The following is a 19706-nucleotide window of genomic DNA, read 5'->3' as shown; positions in this document are numbered from 1 at the left end:
TCCGCAACATGTGCCAGGCTCAGCCTGATACAATTTAAGGTTGTTCACTGGGTTCACATGACAGTGGCCCGGATGAGCAGATTCTTTGGGGTGGAGGACAGGTGCGCAAAATGTGCGGGAGGACCAGCGAACCATGTCCACATGTTTTGGACATGTCCAAAGCTTAGGGGATTTTGGCAGGGGTTTGCGGACGTCATGTCCACGGTGTTAAAAACAAGGGTGGCACTGAGTCCAGAAGTGGTGATTTTCGGGGTGTCAGAAGACCCGGGAATCCAGGAGGAGAAAGAGGCAGACGTAACTTCCCTGGTAGCTCGGAGATGGATACTATTTGCATGGAGGTACTCAAAGCCCCCGAAGTCGGAGACCTGGCTATCGGACATGGTTAGCTTTCTCTGTTTGGAGAAAATCAAGTTAACCTTGAGAGGGTCACTGTTAGGGTTCACCCGGAGGTGGCAACCGTTCGTCGACTTCTTTGCGGAAAATTAATCGCCAGCAGACGGCGGGGGGGGGGGGGGGGGGGGGGGGGGGGGGCTGCAGTTTAGATTAGAGTAGGGGGTTAATAAGGGTGGGACCTGTACGAAAGGCTTTCGCACTGTGTTTATGGTTTCATGTATATTGTTTATTTTGTTGTTGTTACTATACCAAAAATACCTCAATAAAATGTTTATTAAAAAGAAAATAGTCTATGCCTCCAATTCTTCCTTTCAAACTGCACACTTTTCCACATTTTATTCCATCTGCCACTTCTTTGCCCACTCTCCTAGCCTGTCAAGTCCTTCTGCAGCCCACCTGCTTCCTCAATACTACCAGTCCCTCGACAGATCTTTGTATCATTTGCAAACTTAGCAACACTGCCTTCAGTTCCTTCTTCCAGATCATTGATGTATATTGTGAAAAGTTGTGGTCCCAGCACAGACCCCTGAGGCACACCACTAGTCACCGGCTGCCATCCTGAAAAAGACCCCTTTATCCCCACTCTCTGCCTTCTGCCAGTCAGCCAATCCACTATCCATGCCAGGATCTTATTCAACACCATGGGCTCTTAAACTTATTTAACAGTCTCCGATGCAGCACCTTGTCAAAGGCTAAAGTTCTGGAAATCTAAATAAATCACATCCACTGATTCTCCTTTGTCTAACTTCCTTGTTACTTCCTCAAAGATCTCTAACAGATTTGTCAAACATGACATCCCCTTGATGAAGCCGCGCTGACTCAGTCCTATTTTATCATGCACTTCCAAGTACTCCGCAATCTCATCTTTAATAATGGACTCTAAAACCTTACCAATGACCAATAATTTCCCGTCTTTTGTCTCCCTCTCATCTTAAACAGTGGTGTTACTTTGGCTACTTTTCAGTTCTCTGGACTCCTCCCTGCCTCCAGTGATTCCTGAAAGATCATCACCAATGCCCCCACAATTTCCTCAGCTATCTCTTTTAGAACCCTGGGATGTAATCCATCCAGTCCAGGTGATTTATCCACCTTCAGACCTTTCAGTTTCCCAAGAATCTTCTCCTTAGCGATGGTCACTGCACCCATCTCTGCCCACTGATTCTCCTGGAGCTCTGGCATCCATATTGTCTTCCATATTGAAGACTGATGCAAAGTAACTATTCAGTTCCTCTGCCTTTTTTTGTTTCCTATTATTACTTCTCCAGCCACATTTTCCAGTGGTCCAATGTCTATTTTTGCCTCTCTCTTACTTTTTATATATTGATATATTCTTTTACATTACGAGCCAATATTTCATCTTCTCCCCCCAAATCGCTTAAGCAGCCCCATTATACCCCTACTGTGCGAACTTGGTCAGAAATATACAAAAGGTAGTCGGCATACAGGGGCACCCTATGTTTCACCCCCCACACTATCCTCCTCTACTTATGGAACATGACACACCCCTGTCTCACTCCCCATGCAGCTGAAAATATCCCAAGTTCACCTCATTTGTACCAACAGTCGCCTTCTGATCATTATATAACAACTTGACCCAAGCCACAAACTTACACCCAATTCCCAAACTGTTCCAACACCGAAAACAAATAACTCCATTCACCTGATCTAATGCCTTCTCCACATCCAGCGCAACCATCACCTCCTGCTCCCTCCCTTCTGATGGGGACAGCACCAAGTTCAGAAAGCATCGCACATTGAAGGACAACTGCTTACAATTTACAAACCCCAGCTAATCCTCCCCAACCGCCTGCAAGAGGCACCCCTCCAGCTTAAGCGCCAATACTTTGGCAAGAATCTTGGCATCCATATTTAACAGGGATATTGTCCGATAAGACCCACTCACTGGGTCCAATTTGCATTTTCCCTATCACCGCCTGATCCTCCTCAACTCCCACTGGGTCCTCCAACCCTGCCCTATCCGCTTCTTCCGCTGTGGGGCACTCCAGTCCCTCCATAAATTCCCTAATTTCCGCCTTGTTTCCCGGGGGCTCTGACCTTACAACCTCTTGTAAAATTCCTGAAATGCCCTATTCGACTGCTCCGACGCTGTCACCAGCCCTGCACCCCACCTCAGATTTGAACAATCTCCCAGGAGGCTGCCTGCCGGTGGAGCTGTCCTGCCAGCAAACAACTGGTCCTCTCCCCGTACTCGTACACCACACCCTTTGCCCGCTTCAACTGGCATACCGCTTTTTCTATGGACAAAAGATCAAACTGCGTCTGCAGTTCCTTTCTACTTCCCAAACATTCTGGAGTGGGATCTCCCATCAACTTCCAAAATTTTGTCTAACAGCCACTGCTACTCCTCTCTTGCCTCCCTATCCACCTGCACCTTCTAAGAGCTGATCTTACTCTTACAACCACCTTCAACACCTCCCATATCACAGATGGCGAGACCTCTCCCTTTTTAATAAACCCCACATAATCGTCAATCACCTTTGCCATCTTACACAAAAACCCGGATCCGCAAACAGCCCCACATCCATACTTCACGCCGGCCTCTGTGCAGGCTCCTTCTCCAAGAGCACGGCCACCAGATGCGAAATGTTGTCTGAAATGACGATTGCCGAATATTCTGCTTTCCTCATCCCTGACAACAACGACCTCCATATAAAGAAATAAATCCTCTAATATACATTATGCACCTGCAAAAAAAGGAGTACTCTCTACCCCCATCTCCCCCATTCCATCAGCCATGACCACCCTGCGGGGCACCACCCCCCCTCCCGCTTCTTGGGCCCAACGTTCTACCCAAAATGGCCCTCCCGCCCCACGAATGGGACCAAGCACTGCCCCCAGTCACCAAAAACCAACAACTCCTCCCGATCCCAGAATCTCCCCAACCATTTGCTCTGCATGCCCCCCTTCCCTCCACCATTCACATTTCCTCGGTAATCAAAATTTGTCCACAGTCTCGGCCGGCCACAGGCCTTCCCCCCCATCTCACTCTCATGATGACAATTCTGATGTGTAAATGAATCATGTAGTGAACCACAGGTGAGAATCTGTGGAGCGTCATGGTGGCACAGTGGTTTGCACTGCTGCCTCACAGCGCCAGGGACCTAATTTTGATTCCGACCTTGGGAGACTGTCTGTGTGTAGTTTGTACATATTCTCCCCGTGTCTGCATGGAATTCCTCTAGGTGCTCTGGTTTCCTCTCACAGTCCAAAGATGTGCAGGTTAGGTGGATTGGCCATGTTAAATTGCCTTTCGTGTCCAAAGGTTAGGTGGGGTTACAGGAATAGGGCAGAGGCATGAGCCTAAGTGTGGTGCTTTTTTGGAGGGTGGGTGCAGACTTGATGGACCGAATGGCCTTCTTCTGCACTGTGTAGATGTTCACCTTACAGTTACATATCATGGTAAGTTGCAGCCCTGGTATGCACTGCCTACATGCAGCCAAGCTAGAATTAAGACATAAAATGGCTTAGGTAGGATTTAGCTGCTTTTCACATATTGACAGGTAACTATTGCAAGGCTGGGAAGTTCTGATTAGAGGGTTTTGCCCCATGGTTGCCAGTTTTGTCTCTTTCTCTGCAGTTAAACCTTCTATTTAATTATTGGAACTACTCTTCTATAAGTCTTATCTTCAAAATGGGCTGTACCCGTGCCTATACTTTAATGGTCCTACTGTGTTAGTTTAGACTAGCCTGAAAGTCATCCAAAAATTAGCACAAATCAATGTTGTGAGCAGCATTCAGATGTTAATGGGTGACTTTTGAACACCTTAATAAACATAACAATTGTTAAACAGACCAAACATTTGGGAGTAGAGAAGGGTAGGAAGGATGATGGGGAGTATCCTGGACAGTAGCAGATGACAGAGTCCATGACCCATGTGGGCTCTCGGACTTTGGAAATGTATCTGCAGGAGTGTAGATGCTTCTTGTTCCCATGCAAATTCACTGCCTTGCCACTCACTCTGCACATTCTGGTAAGGCCAGCATTGGATGGCCCTAGCAGTCCGGATCACGCCGCACCCCCTTGTACAAATCGGGGACCGCAATCTCTTGGTAAGATTTACATGAATGAGCATGCAGAGAGTTATCTAAATTAATGGGTATTTAAAGATCACCTGTGGGGTTCCTGGCTGTCAAAGATTCCTTTGAATTTGTCCAGATAGTTGGCAAAATGTTCTGTAAAGTCGGCAAAGTGCTCCAAGCTAGTGAGGCTCTGGATGTCCCTCCATGCTCGGTCTGACAACCAGTCAGAAGCTGGGTTGGGATTCAGTAATTGGACTGATCCTCCAGAGAGAAGGTAATGCCATTCTTGCTGTTCAATACATTCAAATTAGGACAGGTCATTACAACAGTACGAATATGTAAATAAAAATAGAAAATGTTGGGGGTACTCAGAAGGTCATTAGCAAATAAAAAAGAGAAAAAACAGGTTAACATTCTGGGTAGATATCTTTGAGTAGACCAGGCCTGAAAAGTTGACACAAAAGTGAAATACTGCTGATGCTTAAGTCAGCCGTTAACTTTCTTTCTCCACAGATGCTGCCTGGCTTGTTGCATGTTTTCAACATTTTCTCTTTTTATTTCTGAAAAGTTAAGATCTCTTTTCTTTTTGATGTTCACAGAGGTGTTGAATACGTTCATTGTTTTTTTTATTTTTCCCGGGAAAATAGTGTTTGCTCATTTTATTTATTTCAGTAATTAATTATATCAAGATTAGTTTTGTTGTTAGGTGTGACGATGGAAGTCACTGCCTTCCAGCATTTGCGACAGGGAGATTGGTGAGCATGAAGTCAAATAGAGATAATCTTTGTGGGGGTACTTCTGCCACCTGTGACAGTTCCGTCCTTTAGGACTCAGCCAGCTTGGGCAGTAGTGTTGCTGCTGTCTTGGTGATGGATGTTTCGCAAAATAACCAACAGTGACTTGAGGAAAAGTGGTTATACACAATGTGGTTAGAATCTGGAATGCACTGCCTACGAATGTGGTGGCACCTCTTAATTGGGGCTTTCAGAAGGGAATTGGACAAACACCTGAAGAGAAAAGCAAACTCAGAGCTACAGGGAAAGGGTTGAAACTAGCTGAGCTGCTCTTGCAGAGAGCCAGCATGGACACAATGGACCAAGCAGCTTCCTTCCATGCTCCTTCATTCTATAATTCTAAGTTCCTTACCCAGAGTACAATCTTTGGTCTTGTTACCTTCAGTGCTTCTTCCTAGTGGTGTTCATCACGGAGCAGAACAAAATGATCAGCTGAGGGAGGGTGGAACTGGAGGGTGACAATCAATAGGGATGATCTAATGGTATGAAACTTTCTGAGGTCCCAAACCGATGCTGAGGACTCCCAGGGGCAATCCATCCTGTCTCTATATATCATTGTGCTACTTCCCTCTGTGCTGTTAAGACGTTTTTCATTGATTTATGATATGTGGACATCGCTGGCTAAGTCAGCATTTATTAAACATTCCGTGTTGCCTTTAGGGATGGGTAATACATGTGGCCTAACATCCTGGAAATGAATGAAAACAGCAGACAAGGAAGCAGCACAATAAACCCTGAATAAGATTAGAGTTGAAAGTGAAATCTGTGGTGGGGAGCTAAAAATGACACAAGCAACGACATGGTGAATCAAAATCCCATCTTTTCAACTAGGATTTCTACGATTAGGCCAATAGACATTTATTCCTATGTTACTGACCATGTCAATCTTGTTATCATTCATCATGATTCTTACGCACACCAGGAAAGCAAACATTAGCTTGTGTTTCTCGAAGAGGCTCCTGCAGACGCTGAGGTACAGACTGTAGGTGAAGAAATTATTGATGAGTTTTATCCTCTTCTCCACAGTATCTGATAAACAAAATTAACAGTTGTGTGTAAGTCATTCCCAACTCAGTCTCATTTTATTTCAGAAGAACATTCAAATACACCTCTCTTTCTGTCTCATTTTCTGTCTGCCTTTTTTAAAGTTGATCTATAGGGCACGATCTATCGGCCACATTATGCTCGAAAGGGGGCGCGACGCGGCCGGTAGATGCTGGCAGAGATCTCCCCCGGGATTCCTGACAGACATTACGCCTCGTGAGATCTAACCAGAGACGTCGCGATCTGGTTCCTGCCCACAATGGGCAGGACCCAGTCTTGCACGGCTAAGTGGGTTTAAGAACCCACTTCACTGTGCTGACACTGGATCTAACCAGCTCCCAGCATCTACCGGTATCCCCAGGGAGACCCCAGCCAGGCGCCGATCAGTACTGGTCCATGCATGTGTGGACCTGGTGGAATAGCACGTGGGGGGGGTTTCTCAGGCCAGTAGAGGCCCATGAATGGTCAGGGGCAGGGTAGGGTGGCACCCTGGCTCTCCCTGGCACCTGTCACCTTGGCATTGCCTGGCTGACACTTAGCACTGCCAAGCTGGCTCTGTGGCATTGCCATCCTGGCACTTGTAAGGTGTCGGGGTGGCGGTGTCAGGGTGCCCAGGTGCCAGGGTTGCATTGTGAAGGGTCACGGTCTGAGGGGGGCCATGCCCATGAAAGGAGGGAGAGGACCGCTATGAAGGGTGGGAGGGTGAAGGGTGGGTATGAGGGGCCTCTGGAAGGTAGGGGCAGGGCAGCGGTGAAGGTATGGTCCTGAAAGGGGGAGGGGAAGGCCTGGAAAGGGAGCCTTCAACGACCGCATAGAGGGATGTCCTCACTTGGGAGGAGGTGTGCAGTAGTGCCCATGTGTGTGGGTGGGGGGGGGAGGGTGGTGACATTGTCCGTGGGTGGGGATATGGGGGATCCTCATGCTCAACTACAGATTGGAGCACCCTTTCAAAAGGGTGGCCCAATCTCTGAGGAGTCAGTCTGGCCAGTGAGTTCAGTTCCCCAGTGCTGGAAAAAATTCTTGGGGCGCGATTTAACAGAAATGTTAACACCAGCTACAAAAAACAAGGGGCTGGTTTAGCACAGGATCTATCCCCTCAGCCTCGGAGACCTTTGGCGAGCGCCATTCACTATTGGTCTCCACAAACGGGGGCCATATGGATCGGCACTTGTGGGGGTGTCAGGGGATTAGAGGCCCCCAGGTTCATGCCCTTTGGGCAGGGTGGTACCCTGGCACTGCTGGTGCCAGCCTTGCACTCTGACAGTGCCCGCCTGGAACCTTGACAGTTCCACCTGAGTGCCAGCCTGGCATTGCCAACATGCCCAGGTGGCATTTTTTGTGCAGTGGTGATCGGGCCAGTGGTGCCCTGCATGGGTGTTGGGGAGGGAGTGCGTTCAGGGAGGGGGGGGGCCTTCCTATAGTGCGTTGGGGCTTGGCGGGGGGGGGGGGGGGAAATCGCTTCAAGGGCTTCAGAGATAGGGACACCATTTAAAAATGAGGACACCCCATTATGAGGTGCCTGGGGGCCCCACTCTTCAGGCCCCTTCTAGCCCCATTACAGGCCCCCCACCCGTCACACCCCCCCAACCGCCCAGAGGCCCCTACTTAGCTGTCCTGCACCCCCCACCCTTCATACTTCCCCTCTACCTTCCTTTCATGGACATGATCCCCTCTCAGGCACCTGGACACTCTTGCACTGCCAGCTTGCGGTGTGCCAGATTGGCAATTCCAAGGTGCAAGCCTGGTAGCACCAAGGTGGGCACATTCCAGGGGTAGAGCCAAGGGGCCACTCTGCACTGTCACTGACCACCCAGGAGCCTCAGATGGCCTGGGACACGCTCGGATGCCATTCGCCTGCTCCACGTTTGTGTGGACCAGTACTGAATGGCACCCAGCTGCCATCTCCCCGGAGAGGCCGGTAGATTTCAGGAGGCCGGAAGATAATGGATAAGGTCCCACAAGTATGTGCGGGATTTACCGGCTGTTCACGCACATGATTTTCCTGGTGGCAGGGGATGCTATCAACAGGAAATACCGTTGATAACAGCGTGATCGGTAGATACCTGTGCTGGGCTGCCTGCGCCACTGAAAAACACCCGGTGGGGTAGTCGGTAAATTCCAGCCTAGGTTTAAAACAGCTTAAGCTGTTTGGTCACACCCTTTTGGGTGGGTTCTGATTCTGATGCATCGCGAGGTCTCGGAATAAGGCTGCTGGGAAGCTTGAAGGAGGCCTTTCTCGGGATCTACTGACCACGCCTTGCTCGAGCGCAACTTGGCCGGTAAATCGCCGCCCAAGTGTGGGCTAGCCTGGGGAGATATTCCCCAGGGTCCGAAAAAGTGACTAAGTGTAGTTAGACAGATGCGGGAAGCTTGTCGATTGAGCCAGAGAGAAACACCCAGCAAACCCGCCCAAAATGACACTTAGAGGGCACGATTTAACCAAATAGTTTCTAAGTGTGGTAGCGAGCAGGAACTGCCACGAGCTTCTCGATGCTCGGACCGGCGAGGTTGTCACTGGTATAAAACGTTAACTGGTCCACTTAACGAGGTTCCACGGGCTTCATGCCACAAATGATGGTCCCGCCGGCTGATTCGCCAGGACTGCGCTCGCCAGCCTGCAAACAAGGAAGAGCAGCACTTTGCCGCTCCTGCACAGCCAACCCCACTCAGCCAGCAGCCATGCCACCGAGGAGACCAGCACCACGATTCGGGGATACCGACCTGGCAGATTGTTGGAATGGGTAGAGACCAGGTGGGATGCCCTGTTCCTCTGAGGGACTCGGAGGGTCAGCACAGGGCAGCCAGTGCCGCCCGGGAGGAAGTGGCAGCGGCCATCAACTCGGTGAGTGCGACCAGGAGGACCGGCACCAAGTGCCATAAGAAGATCAAAGACCTCCACAGGGCCACAGGGGTGAGTTGGCACTGGAACCCACCCCCCTGAGAAAGGGCCTGGCACTGCCCCTGTCCAGCGCCATTCCGTGCCCAGCCCACCCATGTCCCAACCCCGCATTACGTCCCAGCTGCCCCCGCCCCACCCAATCCCCCCACACCCCCTCGCGATGAACAATGCGTGAGGCTCACAATGCTCCCTCTGTGTCCCTGCAGGCGAAGTTGGACAACAACAAACGGGAAAAGGCCAGTTGGGCGGCGGAGTGCTGGACGTCAGAGTCCTCACCCCCTATTGGAGGTCACACGGGTGGCCAAGGACAAATCTGTCACTGACATAGAGGTTGCCGTTCAGCACAGAAGTGAGGAACCACCGGCCCTCACCCAGGTGTCACACTTGAGTTGTTAATGCCATGCAGACTAATCCATCCTTCCCACTGACCACATGCCCATTCTCCTGCAGGATCCTCATCTGACGGTCCCGGCCCATCCGGGGTGGTCCCCTGCCTCCCATGAGAACACCTCGGAGGGGAACTCCAAGGACACCACCATATTCATGGCACAGCGGTCATCCCCACCTTCCACCGGCACAGAGACACACACCTCGGTGGGTGACAGTAGTGGACAGGCTTCTGGGGCACAATCTGGTGAGCACCACACGGTTGCGGATACATATCAGATCGAGGCAGGAAAGCTCAGGCGAGACAACAGTTGGAGATCTGCTGGATCACAGGACCCAGCTGGGTCCCAGACAGATGCTGAGCCTCTGGACCATGTTTACCCAGAGCTGATGCAGACGCTAGGGTGCAGCCGTGACATTCAGAAGGGGATGTTAGTGACACTCCAGCAGGCCCATAGCCGATCGGAGGTGTCCCAGAGGCTAGGGGCGCAGCAGATGACGCGGGCAATGCGTAGCTCCGTGGCCAACACTGCTAGGGTTGTGACCGCAGTGAAGAGCCTGGTGCACGATGTCGGCAGCATGAGTGGAGGTGTCCAAGGCGTAGTTCAGTCGGTGACGGCCATGTCGGGGTGCTTCATCAGCATGTCCCAGTCGCTGGGGGATGTGACCCGTACTAGGTGGACCTTAATGAGGCGCTGCTAAGCATATTCTGGTCGCTGGGGGAGATCTCCCAGTCTCATGTGGGCATAGCTGAGGCGCTGCGGAACTTGTCCCAGTCGCAGGTGGGCATTGCCGGAGCGCTCTAGAGCATGTCCCAGTCACTGAGGAGCATCGACAGGGCATCAACCATGTGCTGCAAATATTGGGGACCTGCCAGAGCTGGCAGAGCCAGATGACGGAGAGGAAGACGGGGCTCTATCCAGCTGCCCTTCTGCCCCAAGGTGAACCCCAGGGACTATGGGCACTGACCGGGCGCAGGGGCAGCCGAGTACCAACCCAGAATCAAGCTATGGAGTGGCGACGGTGTCCACCAGCTCCCTGGGACCCAACCCCCTGACAATGGCCAATGGCGCGTCTCGGAGTCAGCACCCGGAACAGGGTAGCACGGCAGGGCCTCCAGAGGACGCCCACCAGGGGCATCGAAGGCCTCTAATGTGCATCTTGGAGACACACCTAGGTGCAGCGGTAGAGCTAGGAAGGCTAAGCAGCTCAAGGATCACTGAGAGGTGGGGGGAGAGGGTGGGGGTAGGGGCCGCTGAGGTGGGGGAAGGGGTTGGGGGAGAGGTTGGGAAAGCAAGGCAGTGGAGGATTGGGGCAGTTGGCGGCACATGTGTACAGCTTTAAAAAGGTGACCTTGATTAATATGATGCCTCTGGCACTTTCTACCGCAATGCGGGTCGACCACCAATCCCATGCCCCAGCTCCCTGCACATGGAAGTCCTGGATGCCTCTATCCCCTGCCTCCCTCCAGTCTATGCTATCGGCACACCTCATGCAGGTGATGGTTGTGAGCGAGCACTGAAGACAGACAGGGATCAGACAATGGCACAGATTGAGGAGCACCAGTGCCCAGCTCTCAGCGGATTATAATCTAATAATCTTTATTAGTGCCACAAGTGGGTTTACATTAACACTGCACTGAAGTTACTGTGAAAATCCCTTAGTCGCCACACTCCAGCGCCAGGTCGGGTACACAGAGGGAATCTTCAGAATGTCCAATGACTTGAGAAGGAAACCGGAGCACCCAGAGAAAACCCGGTCACTCCTATTAATTGTATGGAGATTGGCCTTAAGTGATGACAGTTGGTTTCTCGCCACACTACAGCGAGATCCAGATTTCGGCAACATAAGCGGGCCTGTTAGACCGCCATCAGATCCGCTCTCGGTGCAGTTTTCAATTTTGGCCTCTCCCGCAATCGAACGGCCTTGCCGTGCTCTTGCTTATGCACAACATGGCCATTAAATCGCGCTCAGAAATCTTTGCGTTAGATTGCGCCCTTAGTTTCTCCCCTTTAGCATTTGGCAATGAAGGATCACCTGGATAAATGTTATATTACAGGGGAAGCTCTTAACTGATCCACTGGTGAAAAACGAACATGTAGGCAGTTAGAATTGCTCAAGTTGGGGGAGGGGTCAGGTGATGTGAGCGTAGGTGCGGCTGCACTTTTGCGGGCTCTGCATCTGCTCATCTTTTCATCTGCCTTTTCATTCTGTTACGTATTTCATATTAGCCTTTTCTTGGGGTTCATGGTCTTATGTTATGTCTCGAGAAATGTTTGGTTGGTATTCTGGCATGAAAGAGCTGAGATAAAATGCTGAAATCCTCGTCTGTCTGTGAAGGCCAGAATGGACTTGGATGGGGGCCCTGCTTTCAATGCCACAGTTCCTATTGAGCAGGCTCTCACCTTGGCTGTGCTGTTTGCATCAGGGGCGTGATTCTCCGACCCCCACGCCAGGTGGGAGAATCGCGGGAGTGCCGGGCGAATCACGCCACGCCACCCTGGCACCCCCACGTGATTATCCTACCCCCCCCAAACGGCGTGTTGCGTTTTGCGACAGGCCACTCGAAGAATCGCCGCTCCGGTCGAGCGGCGATTCTCCGGTCCGGATGGGCCGAGCGGCCTGCCGCATCCGACCGGTTCACGCCGACGCCAACCACACCTGGTCGCTGCAGGCGTGAACATTGCGCGACCGCTGCGTGTGGGGCCTCTGGGGGACAGAGGGAGGATTGAGCACCAGGGGCGTGCTCAGGAGGAGTCTGGCCCGCGATTGGTGCCCACCGATCGTCGGGCCGGCGTCTCTGAAAGACGCACTCTTTTCCCTCCACCGCCCCGCAAGATCAATCCGCCATGTCTTGCGGGGCAGCAGAAGGGAAGACATTCTGTGCATGTGCATGCGCGGGTGACGTCATTTAGGCGCCGCCGGCCGCGTCAATCAGGCCGCGCCACTTTGACGCAAGCGTCAAGGCCCGGCGCGCGAGATTGACCCGCCGCCGCTCCTAGCCCCCCGGGTTGGGGAGAATAAGGGGTGAGGAGCGGCCTCCGATGCCGGAGTGAAACACTCCGGGTTTCACTCCGGCGTCGGCACTTTGTCTCCCTTTGGGAGAATTTTGCCCCAGATGATGGCTACCAGCGGAGTTGTTGAAAGTTTTGGCTCTGAGGTGCAGATTATCAAGGCTCACTTTCAAGAATTACAGGGTACTTTTATGGAAGCGTTGGATGCGCACGAGGAGGTTCTTGTACTTGAAAGTGCATTTTCTCTGGTGGAGGCCCATCTCCGTACTGTCGAGTTCCTGCTGCATGGATTGTCCTCCATCCTGATGTCCCCCCAGTTAGAGCTAATCTGTATTGTTTATTTTCCTTTTCCTTTTTGATTTGAGTTTAAGAATATGTGCTTTTATCCTTCATTGGCCTAGACAGATGGTTACCGGGGTGCCCTCCTTGGTTGTGGGGGGGGTTGGGTCTGGTGGGGTGGGTACGACCCTCCAGGTGCGTGGGGACATTTACGGGCTGAGTGCTGCACTTAATAGAAATGCTGCAGATGAGATGCTCCTTTGTTGACTAGGTGGCTGTTTCTCCCCCTCGTTGGTATGGGTTAGGCTATTGCCCAAAAGGTGTGGGGTTTGAATTGGGTGCTCCTTCCCTTTTATCCGTGTGAATAGCTCCGAGGGTTCTTGCTTTTACTTTCTTCCTTCCTTTTCTCTTCTGGGATGCCTTGGAGGTGGAGGCTGAGGCCTCCGCTGCATCTCACAATTTGGTCTTGTTTTTCCCCTGAGCTACTTGGAGGTGCAGCTCAACCCTGGCCACTTTGAGGCTGGTTGGGTTTTGGTGTTTGGGCTATTTAGTGTGGATCTGCTTTGAATAATTGTTTTAAGATGGCGTTTGCTGTTCTCGTCCGTTCTGATTGGTGGAGTGGGTTGCTTGGTGTTGAGGGGTTAGCCCTTCCTCTCAGCATGTCATTTTGTGGGGTATCTAAACAGTCCCCCATTGTCCCCAGGGTGAGTCCCTCTTTGACTGGGTCTGGAATGATTGGGATTCATGGGTATTATGCTGTTCTGTTTGAGGGCGTGTTGTTTGCTTGTTGGCCTAGTGGTTTATGGTCTCTCCAAGTGTACTGTGGTGAATCAAGACTTGGGTTGGATCCTGAACTCCTTTATCCCGAGGGCCAGTACTGATAGCTCTGGTCGTTTTTTTCTTCTTCTGTGGGAGACCTCCCTGTATCTGAGAACAACTTGACTTGATGTTGCCAGCCCTCTCTCCATTTCACTTTGACTATAGAATTGGTTCTGTTTTGGGCCTGATGGGGGTTAGATTGCTTTTTGGGCATGTATTTAGCTTCCCCTTAGAGCAGGAATTCTCGTGGACTGTCTCTGATTTTTTTGTAGCGCTGGTATGATGTATCTACTCTTGGCTTTTGCATGGGTGCAGTTGGGTTTGATATCCGAGAGAGATGGCTGTGGTGGGTCACTGACGCCTGTGGTGCTGCTGGAGATGGGGAATTTGTGTGTTGGTGTGCACCCATCTGGCTGCTAGTAGTGCGACATGAGAGGGTGTGTACCACCCTGCCATCTTTTAGTTGCTTTATCTTGTTCTTCCCTTGGTTTCTGGTGGTATCACAGGAATATTCGGTGTCGCCCAATGATTGTACCTGGCCTGTTGTGAGGTTGTTGACCTGTTCCTTTTGGTGCCCATCTATGTTGAGCCTGTTTTTTCGCTCTCCATTTGTCTGGTATTATTTTGTAACTTTGATGTGTCTGTTTCTAAAATGTAAAATTCGAATAAATATACTTTTTTTACTGACCAAAGCTGAAGCTCCAGGTTTTTGGTTTTCACCTGTTCTCCTGGGCAGGTGTTAAGGACACAATGTCCTCTTTCCTATATGTAAATCATCCCCCAATGACATCATTGGGTCTGGATTGGAATGTTTACTGGGTGGCCTGAGCAGGAGGCAGCAGGGAGTCTCTCACAGGGAAACAAATCAACTGTTATAACCTGCCTGCTTACCACTGGCTGGGGACTAATGGCAATCCCACAATCCTTTGGGAGTATGAGCTTCCCCAATGAGGGGGCAGAGAAATCAGCTGCCGCTGCCGCTGCTTCAACTTGTGCTGGATTCTTCGTGGCCCTCACAAACTGGTGACGAGGGTTAAAGTGAATAGCTGTCTACACTGCTGAAGCCACCTCCCTGGATTTTTGTTGGATACAGGTTGGAAGTTGTTTTCTATTACACCATGCCTCTGTATGGACGTTTGGATGTTTTTGACGCTACGCTGGAAAGCTGGAACCAACGTGCACAACGAATGTGTTACTATTTCTGGGCAAACAACATCACCGAAAATGAGTGCCAGGTGGTCATATTGCTCACCGCCTGCGGCCCGCATACGTTTGGGGTGATTAGGAGCCTTACGTACCCAGCTGCGCCAGACACCAAAACGTTTGATAAACTTGTGAACTTAGTGGGGCAACATTTTAACCCAACCCCATCCATGATAGTCCAACGTTACCGGTTTAATACTGCTGAGAGGACTCCAGGAGAATCCCTTGCAGAGTTTCTATCCAGGCTATGTAGGATTGTGGTATATTGTGACTCTGGTGAGACATTGTCAGAAATATTACGCGACCGTTTGGTTTGTGGTATTAACAATGCGGCCACCCAGAGAAAGTTGTTAGCTGAGCAAACATTGATTTTTCAACAGGCCATTCAAATAGTATTGTCCTGAGAGAGCGCAGAACGGGGAGTGCAGGAGCTACAGGGAATGGAGGTGCATGCCTTAGGGCGCAACCCCTTCCGTTCAAGAGCGTCTCCCCGCACCTCTGTGGTACCTTGGGGGAGGCGACGTCCGGATCGGCGCCAGTGGCCGTCGGACATTCCTCCCCGAAGGGAGCCTTCTCCAGAACCAATGGATGAGGAGCCATGTCCGTGTCAGACTTGTGGGCCCCGACCCCATTGCGGACGCCAGTCCTGGGGGCGCCAGAGGCGCTGTCGTTCCGACAGAAACTGGGGCCAGCCATTTGGATGAACCTGCAGCGACTACTCCCGAGGACGTGGAGACGGAGGACGACTGCCTGCAGTTGCATTGTGTGACAGCTCCCCGTGTGGCTCCCATTAAGGTGACAGTACGGGTCAATGGTCACCCGCTTGAGATGGAGTTGGACACTGGTGCAGAGGTCTCCGTGATCGCCCAGAGGACATTCGATTGCATCAAGCAGGGAATACAGACCCTTGCATTAACCGACACACAGACCAGGTTGGCCACATATACAGGCCAACTATTGGGCATTGCAGGAACTAATATGACCCCTGTTGTTTATGGACGCCAGGAGGCGCGTTTCCCACTTATCATGATGCGCGGCCACGGGCCCAGCCTGTTGGGTTGGGATTGGTTGCGCCATTTGCGGTTGCTGTGGCAGCACATCCTCCAAACAGTTTCTGGAGGGTTGACTAAGGTGCTAGGACGGTACCCAGATGTATTCCAGCCTGGTTTGGGGAAAATAAAAGGGGCCGTAGCCCGTATCCAAGTCGAACCAGGAGCCATGCCGCGTTATTTCCGGGCGCGCCCAGTGCCTAACGCCTTGCTTGAGAAGGTAGAAGGGGAGCTCACTCGTTTGGAGACTTTGGGTATCATCAGGCCCGTCCGTTTCGCTGACTGGGCAGCACCAATTGTACCTGTAACGAAGCGAGATGCCACAGTTCGCTAGTGCGGCGACTATAAACTTACAGTGAATACGGCTTCCCGGCTCAGCCGATGTGCAATGGCTCGCATAGAGGATGTCTACGCGAAGCTTGCAGGCGGACTCTCGTTCACAAAATTAGATATGAGTCACGCCTACCGACAGTTGGAGCTGGACCCTACCTCCCGGCCAAATATAACGATTAATACACACCGGGGCCTGTATGAATATACTCGGGTGCCCTTTGGGGTATCCACTGCCTGCGCTATTTTTCAACGCGCATGGAGGGCATTTTGAGAGGTTTACGAGTATCGCTGTCTACTTAGACGACGTTTTGATTACAGGGACGTTTGAGCAGGAACATTTCGGAAAATTTGGAGGCTGTCCTTAGACGCTTTTTAGAGGCTGGAGTCCGTTTACGTCGCACAAAATACATCTTTCGGGCGAAGGAAGTAGTGTACCTGGGTTATCGGGTGGACTACGAAGGTTTGCACCCCGTCGCAGACCCCGCTCCGACTGACACTTCGCATCTTCGTTCTTTTCTCGGCCTCGTAAACTATCACGGGAAGTTCATCCCCAATCTGGCAACTACGCTGGCCCCGTTGCACCTTCTGCTAAAGAAGAATCACACCTGGGTTTGGGGTCAGCCGCAAGAAACCACTTTCCGGTGGGTAAAACAACAATTTTCGTCGTCTGGGTCTATGTTCCTGGAAGGCCTTTGCTCATCACATGTGATGCATCCCCGTATGGTATTGGGGCCGGCCTGTCCCACAAGATGGAGAACGGGAGCTAGCGGCCGATAGCTTTCGCCTCCTGCACATTGACTGCAGCAGAAAAGAAATATGCGCAGATTGAGTAGGAGGGCCTGGTGGTGGTCTTTTCGGTGAAACGCTTTCACATGTATGGCCTCCACTTCACTATCGTGACTGATCATAAGCCACTGTTGGAACTTTTCCGAGAGGATAAGCCAATACCGCCCATTGCTTCTGCACGGATCCAGCACTGGGCTTTGTTGCTCGCTGCCTATGAGTATTCTCTGAAGCACAAACCAGGAACCCAGATAGCGAATGCCGACGCACTGAGCCGATTGCCTTTATCGACCGGCCCCATGTCAACCCCCACGACCGGTGAGGTGGTTGCAACCCTAAATGTTATGGACTCCTTGCCTGTCACGGCACCACAGATGCATAAGTGGACCCAGATGGAGCCAGTCCTGTCAAAGGTTCGGCACATAATCCTGTATGGTGGGCAACATAGACAGCTCCCAGGCGAGTTGCGGGCATTTTCCTCCAAGCTGTCAGAATTTAGCGTGGAAGACTGTAACCTCTTGTGAGGGACGCGTGTGATTGTCCCGGAAAAAGGACAGGAGCTGATACTAAGAGACTTGCACAATGGGCATCCGGGTGTGACCAAAATGAAAATGTTGGCCCGGAGTTCTGTCTGGTGGCCAGGACTCGACACCGACATTGAGAAGGTGGCCAAAAACTGCTCCATTTGCCAGGAGCATCAGAAGCTTCTGTCGGCCGCACCCCTACATCACTGGGAATGGCCAGGACGGCCTTTGGCACGCTTGCATGCGGATTTCGCCGGCCCATTTCAAGGATCCATGTTCCTTCTATTAATCGATGCCCAGTCTAAATGGTTAGAGGTGCATCAGATGGGAGGCACATCGTCCTGCGCAACAATCGAGAAGATGCGTTTGTCTTTCAGTACGCATGGCCTCCCCGAGGTGCTGGTCACGGACAATGCCACTCTGTTCACAAGTGAGGAGTTTGCGACGTTCATAAAGATGAACGGCATACGCCATATCCGCACCGCCCCATGCCACCCGGCTTCAAATGGGTTGGCGGAGCGCGCAGTGCAGACATTCAAACGAGGCCTAAAGAAGCATTCTTCCGGGTCGATGGACACAACACTGGCTCGTTTTTTTGTTTTCATATAGGACCAGCCCCCATGCAGTGACTGGGGTAGCTCCCGCAGAACTCCTAATGGGCCGGAGACTTCGCACCCGCCTTAGCATGGTTTCCCCGGACATTGGCGCAAAAGTACGCCGCAGACAAGAACGGCAGGGACATGGTTTTTCTCAGCATCGGCCGACTCGGCAGTTTGCGCCCGGTGACCCAGTATTCATTCGGAATTTTGCCCAGTGGATCCCTGGCATAATCTTTCGCCAAATGGGCCCTATCTCTTACCAGGTACAAGCCCAGGGTCGTCTCAAGCGCAAGCATGTAGACCAGGTTCGGTCCAGAAGACCATCCCTTCCAAAGTTCCCGGTCCCCGGAGCACATTTCTACAGCCACAGAGACCAGACACAGTGGAAAGTATTCCTCACAATTTTCCTCTGGTGCCTCACTCAAAGCCTGCGCAGGTCGTTGCAGAACCGCGTGGAGATAAAGACGCCGAGATGACGGAGGCAGCGGACTCTGACTCCGAGATGGAGACACAGGACGCCTCAGAGGGGGAATCCTCGGGCCACGGGCCGTGGATGTACAACCGTTACGCCGTTCATCACGGAAGCGCCGTTCTCTGTCTGGTTACACGCCGCCTGATCCAGCGCGTCGTGCAAATGGTGTCCGGCCTGCGGAAAAATGAATCCAACACCCTCCTTCACCAGGGTCTTCGGTGGATTCTTTGGACTTTGGGAGGGAGGGATGTTATAACCTGCCTGCCTACCATTGGCTAGGGACTAATGGCAATCCCACAATCCTTTGGGAGTATGAGCTTCCCCAATGAGGGGGCGGAGAAATAAGGCTGGCCAGTTTGGAACCGGCTAGAGGAGAGTGAGCAGCAAGGGAGGTGTGTGTGTGTGTGTGATTGTAAATAATGTCATTTCTTTCTATCCTTCAACTTGTGCTGGATTCTTCGTGGCCCTCACAAAATCAACAAAACAGTTTGGGACAGAAAAGATCTGAATACAGGTTTTAGAAAATGACTTTTCTTGAGAGGTCAAGAGGATCTGGAATGATTCTCCGGGCCTCACAAAGAAAGCTTAGACCTTGCCTGCCACAATCTCCCCTAATGCACTGATTGTGGACCCTCCTGCAGGTAAAGGCCCAGCAACCGATCTGGCACTTGCTGATGGCAGGTAACGGGCGGGATTCTCCGCAGACCGTCGTAACGCCGATTTCCGGCGAGGAAAATCGGTGTACATGACTCCGGCGTCGGGGCCTTCTTTTAGGCCGCTATTCTCCGTTCCCGGAGGGGCCAGCAGCTGACTGACGCGATACGCGTCAGTTTCACCAGCTGCGGAAGTGGTGAGACCCGGCGTTTTTTGGAGGAGGAGGAGGAGCGAGACAGACCCGGCATTTGGGGGGGGGTTCCGGCATTTGGGGGGGGGGGGTTCTGGCATTTGGGGGGGGGGGGTTCCGGCATTGGAGGGGGGGGGTTCCGGCATTTGGGGGGGGGTTCCGGCATTTGGGGGGGGGGGTTCCGGAATTTGGGGGGGGGTTCTGGCATTTGGGGGGGGGGGTTCCGGCA

General features: G+C 51.9%; 1 protein-coding gene across 1 annotated transcript in view; it reads right to left on the bottom strand.

The window, feature by feature from the left end:
• The window catches only part of dnah1 (dynein, axonemal, heavy chain 1), a 995196-nt gene that overhangs the window by 158600 nt on the left and 816890 nt on the right, over positions 1-19706 (bottom strand). The window contains 2 exon segments of the mRNA XM_038812191.1: positions 4527-4723; positions 6106-6257. Of these exon segments, the coding sequence (XP_038668119.1) occupies positions 4527-4723; positions 6106-6257 (349 nt within the window).

This window comes from Scyliorhinus canicula, chromosome 11 (assembly GCF_902713615.1).
Source record: "Scyliorhinus canicula chromosome 11, sScyCan1.1, whole genome shotgun sequence".
Taxonomy (NCBI): Eukaryota; Metazoa; Chordata; class Chondrichthyes; order Carcharhiniformes; family Scyliorhinidae; genus Scyliorhinus; species Scyliorhinus canicula.
Note: the sequence above shows the minus strand (reverse complement) of the source record. Positions and strands in the feature narration are given on the sequence as shown.